Genomic DNA, 11309 nt, shown 5'->3' with positions numbered 1-11309 from the left:
AAATAAAGTCATTTTACAAATATTAAAGGATAATTTTATTTTAAATTTATATGAGTATCTTAACTAAAATATAATGCAATACATACATATCGTCCAATGCCTGTATTAGACACCAAAAACAATCTGAAGGGGTGCATTTGAAAATTCGTTAATTTTATGATTAAGAACAAGAACATCGTTTGAAAGCCGTTTTTAAAAAGATTTCAAAACTACTTTACTGAAATCTGATTTGATTTTTACTGACATTTTAAATAAATAATTCCTATTTAAATATCTGATACATATTTTTTTTAGAAATTCATACAATAAAAATATTTAGTCCTTATACATATTTACGACAAAAAGACAAACGTTATGAGCTTCCAAAGCAGCCAGCCTTCAAAGGGGAATGTGACCAATTTAGGAGGAAATACTTATTGCGTAGTATTAAATATTGCTGAAGGTAAGTATTGCGAAGTGTGTTAATTGTTCTTGCGAAAAACATTTTTATTTCCATATTCATTTTTAGGTGTCGGATTCGATCTAAATGTTGCTTATAATCATAGTATAATTCTTAAAGTTTCCCTCAATGGAGTACTATTTGAAGTAGTGGGAAATTCAATAAAAGCAAATGTTATTACATTTAATAGTAATTGTATTTGGGAGTGCGAATTGACTGATATAAAACGGTAAGATTTTTGCAAAGGTTTTCATATCGCTCATTTACTGCAAGACTGACATAATCCAAAAATTCGGGTTTTTTGAACCGAGGGCTACAAAACATGTGTCATACTAAAGTCTTTCATATAGATTTATCAAATTTCAAATATGTATGTTCGGTGTGAGATAGACTTTTTGCTGTAAACGTAAAAACTATCTCAACTAAACTCATGTTTTCACGAAAATTTGACAAATAAAAATTAAATTTAAATTTAGATGAGAAAGATATTAAACTCCGGTCATATGAAACATATTATGCCGGTCTTGTAGTAAATTAGCGTTATGTATATTACACATACATATGTATGTGTATGTATATATGTATACATAGCATTGTACCTTTAGAATGAAATCAGATAATCGTCCAGTAAAGTTGGAATGCTTTATTAAATACGATTGTTATGTAAATGGATCTATTAAACGTGTGGGATCATTATTATTACCGTTGCGTGGATTGAAGTTACTACATACTCTTGAAAATTTACAGGTATACTTATTTTTATCTTCATCCTAATTTGAGTCATTGAAATTTATATATACAAACGGATTATAAATTTACACACAATTTTATTCCGGTCGATATTGACATTACTTGTATGTGTTTTGTTTCGTCGGAAAATGAAAATTCTTTCAGAACTCCTTAATTCCATACCTGTAGTCTCTCAGACTCCAGCGTAACTGTTTTTGTCTATAACTTTTCCTATTATCTTCTTATCGTATCTTTCTGTACCTTCTGATCTCCGCCTATACTATCATGCCTGTGTTCATCTTTAATAATCTTTGAGTCTGAGAGACTACAGGTAGGAAATTACGTAACTTTTTTTTGTGTTCTAAAAGATTCCAGATAGGAAATTAGTTTTTGCTCCAAATGGGCTCAAATACACCTTCTAGCGCTTTAGAAATGTTTTTGGATTCTGGAAGATTACGGGTAGGTAATAAAGGAACTATATTGGAGTTCTAAATTGGATAAAATACAACACTTTTTTGCAATTTTATAGAAATTCGAAAACTTTGACCAAAAGACATGTAAAACGTGTAATATATAATTATTGCCTAGGATGCTTTTTATATTACTTGAAATAAATAAATATTGGACCATCTTCATAATTAATGATATTTCGGGGTTGTAAAACAGTTTTAAGTTTTAGTTAAAATATATCGTAAATTTTATTATTTTATAATAATTTTTATAAAGAAAGCTTTAAAAAAACACACTTTGTTTTTATTTATCTTTTTCTTCTGTAATTTTTATTTTATTGAGTTCAGAATATTGGAGTATGAGAAACTCTAGGTAGGTAATTACGTTACTGTTTACTAAGGGTAAAAGTAGAAATTTGTTTGTATTGTTTTTTAAAGATTGAATCAAAACAGTTAAAAAAATGGTTCCAAACCTTGTGTGAACAAAAAAATGTATCGGAATTTACAGAATAAATGAAATGAATCAATGAATTATAATCAGTGATTAAAATTATTAATATATTAGTAACCAAAATGCATATTTTCTCCTATGCATACGTATGTAATATTAAAATATAAATATATTTTATGAATATAATATATTTAATTGCTCCCATTCGAAATATTTCTAGTATTTTTGCTAAAAATATTTACCCATACAAACTATTGCATATTACAGCTTACAGACAAATATAAAATGTTTTCACATACAATATATTACGCAGCAACTCGCTAACATATTTATAATACCCACATATATTTCATATGGCTTGCCTATAATATTAAAATATTTTCCTACACAAATTATTCGAAGTCAACAATATTGAAGCCATACAAGCAGTAATATACGAACATGAAATGTACGCAAGCAGAGCATATATGTGCCGACGAAAACACGAAACAAAACGATAGTCGCCACTATCAGGTTACAATATTTTTACTATCAAACTTAAATATTATTTACTATAGGAAATGACTTATGGTCTAAAATTTAACATTTCATGTTGAACTTGAAAAATTATAAAATGTGAAAAATGTATGCAAGATATAACCAAATTTTATTTAGAAAATAATTTAAAACGTTTATATCTATGTATGTTTTATGTATATTATGGGAAAAATGTATGCATAAAATAACCAAATTTTAATTAGAAAATTTTTGAATTGAATTATTGAATGTATGTATTTATTAAATTTATGTTTAATTTTTATGTGGAGTATTAAAATGTATGTATTTGTATTGATTGTAATATAATTAGAAAAAAATTATATAAATACTTAGAGGATCATATGAATGTAAAAATATATTCAAATATGCAACACCATTTATATCTGGTTTTGTATATACATATGTATGTATGTAAGTATGTGTGAAACAATAACAAAAAACACATTCGTCATAAAAATGACCTGTAACAGCACTTTTCTTTCCTACTTTTCACGCACATTCCATAACGGTGGATTACGATAGGTCATTTTTTCCCTGAATTGGTGGAGGGAAGAAGATATGTACGTGTGATGCAAAAATACATTCGTCATAAAAATGACCTGTAGTAGAACTTCTCTTTCCTACTTTATCATTTTACGCACATTCCTTAACGATGGTTTACGCAAGATCCTTTTTTTTGCTTTACTTGAATTTGTGGTGGGGAGAAGAGGAAAGAAATATCATTATTATTTAGTCTCTCTCATGCAAATTCAAAAGGTTGGCAATGGCATATGCAAATTTATTAACACCTATATATTTTTTTCTTCGCGCCTGTTCATTCATTATTGTAAGATAATTGAGTGTATGTAATAATAATTTATAGAAATGTGACACATGCATATGAAAAACATACTTGTATATGTATGTAATACACTCATACATTTTTGTTGTTTTAACCTTTCACAATGTAAAATTACAAAAACAACTTTTTATGTTTTTAATTTTTTGCCATCCTGTTACAAATTTCTAAAATACCTATAATTTCCTTCATTATTGATCATTTCATAGACACTACTAATGCATTACTACCTGTTTACAAACTTATTGTCATCCTGTTACAAACAATATGTTTAAATATAGCCTGTAAAAAATTTTTTTTACATATATACATATTTGAATATATTTTTACATTCATATGATCCTCTAAGTATTTATATAATTTTTTTCTAATTATTTCTATTATTTCTAATTCTAATTATTTCTAATACTCCACATAAAAATTAAACATAAATTTAATAAATACATACATTCAATAATTCAATTCAAAAATTTTCTAATTAAAATTTGGTTATTTCATGCATACATTTTTCCCATAATATACATAAAACATACATAGATATAAACGTTTTCAATTATTTTCTAAATAAAATTTGGTTATATCTTGCATACATTTTTCACATTTTATAATTTCTCAAGTTCAACATGAAATGTTAAATTTTAGACCATAAGTCATTTCCTATAGTAAATAATATTTAAGTTTGATAGTAAAAATATTGTAACCTGATAGTCGCGACTATCGTTTTGTTTCGTGTTTTCGTCGGCACATATATGCTCTGCTTGCGTACATTTCATGTTCGTATATTACTGCTCGCATGGCTTCAATATTGTTGACTGCAAATAATTTGTGTAGGAAAATATTTTAATATTATAGGCAAGCCATATGAAATATATGTGGGTATTATAAATATGTTAGCGAGTTGCTGCGTAATATATTGTAAGTGAAAACATTTTATATTTGTCTGTAAGCTGTAATATGCAATAGTTTGTATAGGTAAATATTTTTAGCAAAAATACTAGAAATATTTTGAACAGAACCATTTTTTAAATATGCATATTTTTAAATATGAGGTAAATGCATATTTATTGCAAAGTCAAAAATAAAAATATAAAAGCATCTACTAATATTTAAACTCTGATTATAATTACAGAATAGAACGTATTTCGATCAGAATGTGTAACATAAATTATTGTGTGATAAATTACTTCTTTCAATTCAGAAAATAGGTAAAAACCATGGTTGTCATTATTCAAAAACAAAACACTCTCTTTTTAGATAAAGCCGTCTTGGTATAAATTAAGTAATTCAAGTCCCAAAGGTTTTCAAATTCCACCACAAATCTACCTTATGTTGTCAATTGTTAAGAAAACCTTAGCAGAATATATTCAATTTGAAACTAGAAGTTTAGACAAAGTATGAACAGTAAATTCTCACCAAACTTATTGTATACATACAGTGAACCAAACACAAAATTGTGCAGGCTTATATTAATTTTAAATTAAATAAAAAATATATTAAAAATACATAGCTAATTTTTTTTGATACCGATTTCATATCTCCGCCTATCCGGATAAGATGGCCTCGTTTCTTTCGTTTTTTGCCCGCCGCTGGATCTATTTTTATATAAAACACGATAAAATGCACATGCAGAATAAAACTGACTAGTTTTTTAATGTGTAAAATGCAAAATCGTAGAAACTTAAATTCTTTGTCCAATTTTGCGTTCGACTTTAAATTGTTAATGTTTTTGTTCTTTAATTTCTATAAAGTGAATTAATATTTGCAAATTTAAAAATTTTAAAATTTAAATTTTTTAATATATTTTTAATTTTTTTCCGATTTTGTGTTTGAGTCTTTGTAGTCAATATTTATTTTTAGCAAACTTTAATTCATTAATTTTTAAATAAAAAAATAGTATATTGTTGACAGTCCGAAAGGTAAGCCCATATCAACATCAAACGCTACTCAAACACAAAGAATGCTGCAGTCTCAATATGGAATTTTTGTGAAATTGCTAGAAGATGCTGGTCATATACAAATAGGCAATAATCCACAAATGGATTGCGACATTTTCTGTGTCACAATAACTTTTACCCGAATTAAACATTTGTTGCCCCTATTGAAAATTAATGAGAAATTTAATGAAATCAAGAAAAGATCGTTTGTTTTTCAATACGATTTTCTAGGAAGCATAACAAATATAGATATTTTTATAAATACAAACGACTGCTATACGATTAACCAAAAAATTTCATTAAATTTTCGATCTTCTTTGAAAGGACTTCGGTTATACTTTCAACGAATTTTTTATATTCCCATTAATTTATATTATATGAACGATATTGCCATAGCAAAGTATGATTTTAATATTTCGCCATTGCTCCCCGAAGAGGTACACTATTTTAATGAGAAATCTGTTAATTTGTGGACGAAATGCGGTTCATTCCATTTTGATATTTTCAATAATTTATCTAGTTCAAGTCCAAGACAACCGCCTTTAGTAGATTTTATGGTCACTTTAGAATTAATTACACAAAATTCAAAAAGAAACCCGTCTGCTATTTTACCTACCGCGGGGCAACTTGAGAACGCAGCAACAGAGGAAAATGGGATAAGTCAGGAGACTAAAGTTGGAGAATACTTACATTTATATAAAAATACTTTCGAGGAAGTCGCATTAAGAGACGTCCACTCAGAAGCTAGTAACGATGGTGGAACAAACTTTATATCCAATAAATCAGTTTGTGAGGCTGCAGTTAATACAGACGATCACTTTATAGTTCAAGAAAGAGAAAAACTGTATTTACATTTTTTACATGAATTTGAATATTGGAAGGAGAAGCAAATTAGACATTTCTCAAACGAAATGGCTCACACAAAGCAAGAGATACGAGATCACTGGGAAGATTATATAAACCATCTAATTGCTTGTCTTGAGACTAAAGTTTTGAAATGTGATAAAATGTTTGAACAGTTAGAAAAAACACAAACCGAATTAAATGATATAGCAGATATAAGCCTGAAGAATGCAACAATAGCAGACAACATAACACGCGAAATGGAATCTTTTTATCGAAAGAAAACTACTCAATTTGAAATGGAGCTAGAATGCTTAAGAAATGAAATTCAAGAAAAGGGTATGTATATATTAATTGTTTGTTATCAAAACAGGACATATTATATTTATTTTAGAAATCGAGAAGGTATTATTGAAGAAACGTAATGATCAATTGGAGAAGCAATTATCAATTTACCAAACTTGCCATTTATCTATAGATCAACTAAAGGAGGTTCTAAATGACATGGTACTTTGCATAAGTTTATCCATTATGTATTTATGTATATAGTACTAATATTTTGATCTAAACATATCGATATTTAGCTCAATCTAACATTTACTTTCTCTAAATGCAAAAGAACATTTTCACTCTTACAAATATATTGTGTAAAATTTTAGCCCAATCGGATAACTGGAAACCGTGCCGGGTTTGTTGTTTGCCCTTTGATATAAATGTTTTATACCTCGTTTTCTCTAGAAGATATGAACCCAGCAAAAAAATGTTGCACTAGTACAAAGTGAATGCAAGTTTCATGCCTTCCTAAATTCAACCTATTCCGCAGTTAAAAAATTCCTTAAAAACTTCAAAAATTAATTCAGATTGTTAATTTAATCAAATGAAATTTATGTGTTATTAGAAATATTTTTGATTATTAATATTATTTTATATATTTTCCCATATATATTATAATATTTTCCTTAAATATATTTAAAATATCTTCCAAAAATACATACAAAACAAATAGCTTGTACCGATGAAACCTATTGTTCACTCAACTTTACACTTTTCAATCCATTTTCGACATGGGTTCCCGTTATCCGTTTTAAACACTAATGAACAAAATGAGACCCATATGCAAAATCCATTTTTTTGGGCACCTCTAATATAGTACTTTCGTAAACTTTAAAATTATCTGTCGCATTCAAATACTTTTTTAAGCGTAACCAAGCTAACCGTTTTGGGGCAATAGAATGTTTCTATAAAGAACAGTGCTTTGATGATATGCACAAATGGAAATTGAAAATATTAAAGCTGCTTAATGAGCGAAATTTTTCCAGAAACTTTGATGTAAAGTAAGAAATGTAAAACAATTGGCAGGACAAAATTCAAAATGTTTTAAAATTCCAGTTTTAATTTGGAAGAACTGTTTGAGGAAATACTAACAATAAACCCAAATAATTTCGATTCATTTCAAGAATCCTCTGCCTGTTCCTTAGAATGCCCTTCTTCTGGTGGTGAATTTTTTGTTTAATGTGTTTTTAAGTAGTAATACTAATCATTTAAATATGTAAGTTATTGTTCAATTTGTATTATTATTTTTTATATAACAAATTATATACACACATACATATTTACATATAATGATCTAAATAGACGGAGTATGTACTACCAAGGAATAAATTTATGTACTATTTAATGCCTACACACCATAATATAAGTCGTTAAATTTTTATTATACTGCCAAAATAAAATGAAAATTGGTATGATTAAAAAAAAATCAATTGAAAAATATTTTTTGTTTCTATACTATCACATTAGAAATAAAATTGAAATTACGGATTTTCGACCATTTCGAAAAGATTGCAGTAATTTTTTTCTAACATGTTGTACTGAGATCAAGATTTTCAATCGGAATAAACTTGATATTTAGATTCATTTTAATCGTAATCAATTAATAATCACAAATTTTCTAATACAGAATTAATCATTATTTATAAAAAATAATTTAAATGATTATTAATCGTAATCAAAATTTTACAGCTATGATTCAAACAAATTCCAAGAAAAAACATCATTACCTTTTTTATATTTTTCATTTTATATTTTAAAATTTTGACATGTCGTTTTTTTGAGTCAGCTTAAAAAGCACTATTTATGATTTTATTTTTATGAAATAAGGTAAAACATCTAAAGGTGCAGAGTAGTCCATTATCCATTTCGGGCCTGTATATATTACATTGGTATTTCCATCTTGCCACGTTCCTTTGGGTAGGTAAATATCACGCTTAATAGCAGAATCTTCTACTACAGGAGCTGCTATAATATCATCACCAAGCATAAATTCTATAAACAAACAAATTAATATACTGAATGGAAATAAAAGAAACCATTATACTTACGATCATAAATTCCCTGTGCAGTTTTGTCTTCAGGGTCCGCCCACCAAAGTGGTGTATTAACTGGTTCACCTGTTGTTGCAGCTAGTTTAAAACGTTCCATAATTTTAGGCGTATAATCACTATGTAGCTTAGTGAACTTTTTGCTTATTTCAATAGTCTCATCATCGAAATTCCAAGGTACATAAGAAAACTGCAAACTTGGCATAAAAACGTTAGCTTGGAGCCATCTCAAAAATAATTGTTTTGTAGGGGGTTTGTTATTGTATCCATTGCCGCCTATCATATCGGGTAAAACAAATGGATAGCCATTCAAATTCATTTGCAATAATGTGGTTATCAATGTCACTAAACCATTTTCCCATTTCCATTCCGAATCTTTGTCTATCATTCGTACAAATATTGGTAAGTCTTGTGTACCTTGTCCAGAACGTACTTCGACCATTGAACCGAATGATCCGACTGTACGTACATAGTCTCTTGTAATTTGACTTGGTGAGAAATTACTCGATGCATTCAAAACGGGATCATCAGGCACCCAACTGGACTCTCCAGCATCGAATTTAAAGCTATCAATACCGTCTTCGGTTTGCAATCTTCGCAAACGCTGCTTAAACCAGTCCTGAACTTCAGATTTTGTAAAATCTACATATGCAGCCTCACCAGTTTTACTATTCCACCACTGGGTATCAGGATTTTTGTTATGATCTAATACTAAATATCTAAAGAATAGAGAAGGGATTATTATATGTTTTTATGCTTATTTCTAATTTATTTTCAATTACCCCTTTGAAAGTGCGTCATTGTAAGTTTGTTGACAGTCTTTATTTATAAACGGATGTATCCACAAGGTAACGCGGAATCCATCTGCTTTTAAATCGTCGGTTAATTTTTTTATGTCAGGAAATTTACTCTTTCTGAATGTTAATGCACCATAACAATCCTCCCAGTCGTCGTCAATTTCCAATTGACTGTTTTCGAATCCCAACGATTTAATTTTATCGGCAAACTCTCGAACAATTTTATCATCGATATCGGCTTTATATAGAGCCCAAGTGGACCAAATTGGGTATTGAACCATACGTTCATCGGGATATTCATTCGGATGCCCCAAAATATTTTTTACTGCATACATATGCGCTGTTTTTGCATTGCCGGCTACACCGATGTGGTAAATGAAACTCACTTCACTCATTCGAACATCATAGGGCAAGGATTTAATTGCAGAGAAACATAATTTATTATCATATCCTTCAGAGTTCTGTTCGATAAATAATGGGGTTTCGTCCTCTACGTAGAAAAACTTTCCATCCGAATTCAACCAGTACCGCTCTGCTAAACCAGCATTGTGATCTTCTTTTGTTAGATATGAATAATTAGTAAACACTTGCCGCTCTACTGGCCAATATTGATGGCGATCTTCTGGACCTGCATACCAATGAGTGTTACCAATATTTAAACTAATACAATCCATAGGTTGGCTAGAGCCCACAATATTGTTGCGAATAATGCGAACATGTGTTACTCCATCATTCGATGTTATCAATTCGAATTCTACGGTATTCGAACCATCAGTCAATTTAAACATTCCATCCGATGTTGCTTCCAAATTGTTATTTGTGATGAAATTTTCAAACGTAACAGTTTGCAACTCTTCTGAACCTGGAATATATATTGAAGTTATTATAGTTTAAAAAAATATAACTACATACATTTAATAGTGTATAACACCTGTTTTTAAGATGACGTTGTATTAATTATTATTATATTATTAATTAAACATACCTTTTAGTATTTCATATTGTAGTTTTGATGTAGTTCTTTTTAGTCGTATAAAAATATCCGTATTTGGAAAGTTATAACTCTGCTCTACACTTCTACAGCACTCTATGAAAGGAAATAGGCCCGTAACAAGTATCAATGTTGCAATACCCACTATTTGAAACATTTTATTACATTTCCTGATGCATTCAATGAATGTTAGTATGAAGTATATACAAATATAATAGAGCTTATAGTTGGGAAGATTTATAATAATTATTTTCGATTTTAATTTTGGTTCCGTATTTATTAGGCTTTATATACCTTTATTGAGAATATTAAATATTGTTTTTTTTAATATCTCAAGTATTGGCTCTCCACTTGTAATTATTTGTTTGTTTGTTTTAAGAATTGTTATGATATGAGATTTAATATAGTGACAAATTATTTCGTTTTACGTACAAATGTACATATAAAAAACAAAGCCAAACTAAAATAACTTAATCATTATCAATTTTGCATGCACATTTTATTTCAATATATTTATCAGATCGCGTATAATTACTATATGAATATATTAAGGATATACTGAGTTCATTGTCTCAAATGAACTCAGTACTTCCATTTAAATACTACGAGCACAATTTTGAAATAATTAATTTTTTGAAAAAGAATGATTCCACGTAAATGTCAAACAATCGTTTTTAATCAACATTGACCGTTTCGAAACAGTAATTTATTTTCGGTGTCGATATTGTAGCGGTAACAGTTGTGGGTTGGGTATACTAAAATATTAAAGGCTTAAGAAAACTTATTGATTCTCGTTTTCAGCAATAACTTTCTATGTACTCAGAAATAATATTCTCAATTTAAATGACCAAAATTAAGCAAAAATTTGTTATAATAGTAAAATTGCTTTATTCCCGAAAAAAGGTATTTTCGACCCACCC

At 28.4% G+C, this 11309-nt stretch overlaps 2 protein-coding genes across 4 annotated transcripts; one reads left to right on the top strand and one right to left on the bottom strand.

The window, feature by feature from the left end:
• The first annotated feature begins 95 nt into the window (after positions 1-95).
• On the top strand, positions 96-7965 carry LOC119604903. Of its 3 annotated transcripts, none has more exons than XM_037957808.1 (8): positions 96-442; positions 509-668; positions 1045-1186; positions 4698-4835; positions 5338-6559; positions 6615-6727; positions 7421-7554; positions 7610-7965. In XM_037957808.1, the coding sequence occupies exons 1-8, from the start codon at positions 355-357 to the stop codon at positions 7731-7733; spliced, it is 2121 nt and encodes a 706-aa protein (XP_037813736.1). In that variant the 5' UTR covers positions 96-354; the 3' UTR covers positions 7734-7965. The 3 variants fall into 3 exon arrangements, with proteins under 3 accessions (XP_037813736.1, XP_037813745.1, XP_037813753.1); XM_037957817.1 differs by having other exon boundaries at positions 97-442; positions 7421-7549; positions 7610-7737; XM_037957825.1 differs by lacking the exons at positions 7421-7554; positions 7610-7965 and adding an exon at positions 6880-7037 and having other exon boundaries at positions 97-442.
• A 304-nt stretch (positions 7966-8269) lies between these two features.
• Positions 8270-10878, bottom strand: LOC119604895 (myogenesis-regulating glycosidase). The gene is made up of 4 exons (XM_037957796.1): positions 10384-10878; positions 9384-10260; positions 8602-9320; positions 8270-8545 (listed from the first exon to the last, which is right to left on the bottom strand). Exons 1-4 carry the CDS (start codon positions 10544-10546, stop codon positions 8355-8357), a joined length of 1950 nt encoding a protein of 649 aa, XP_037813724.1. The 5' UTR covers positions 10547-10878; the 3' UTR covers positions 8270-8354.
• Between the last annotated feature and the right edge of the window lie 431 nt (positions 10879-11309).

Source organism: Lucilia sericata, unplaced genomic scaffold, assembly GCF_015586225.1.
Source record: "Lucilia sericata isolate MDLA Ls3-8-SP2 unplaced genomic scaffold, ASM1558622v1 Contig000014F_arrow, whole genome shotgun sequence".
NCBI lineage: Eukaryota > Metazoa > Arthropoda > Insecta > Diptera > Calliphoridae > Lucilia > Lucilia sericata.
The sequence above is the reverse complement of the archived record's forward strand: the minus strand, read 5'-3'. Positions and strand labels throughout refer to the sequence as shown.

Excerpts from the sequence above, each read along its gene's own strand:
- LOC119604903 (XM_037957808.1), top strand. The coding sequence starts at position 355 with ATGAGCTTCCAAAGCAGCCAGCCTTCAAAGGGGAATGTGACCAATTTA. Across the intron at positions 669-1,044 it reads GAATTGACTGATATAAAACG|AATGAAATCAGATAATCGTC; the intron begins GTAAGATTTTTG and ends TTGTACCTTTAG. Across the intron at positions 7,555-7,609 it reads TCCAGAAACTTTGATGTAAA|TTTTAATTTGGAAGAACTGT; the intron begins GTAAGAAATGTA and ends TTAAAATTCCAG.
- LOC119604895 (XM_037957796.1), bottom strand. The coding sequence starts at position 10,546 with ATGTTTCAAATAGTGGGTATTGCAACATTGATACTTGTTACGGGCCTA. Across the intron at positions 10,261-10,383 it reads ACAATATGAAATACTAAAAG|GTTCAGAAGAGTTGCAAACT; the intron begins GTATGTTTAATT and ends TATATATTCCAG. Across the intron at positions 8,546-8,601 it reads TGCACAGGGAATTTATGATC|AATTTATGCTTGGTGATGAT; the intron begins GTAAGTATAATG and ends GTTTGTTTATAG.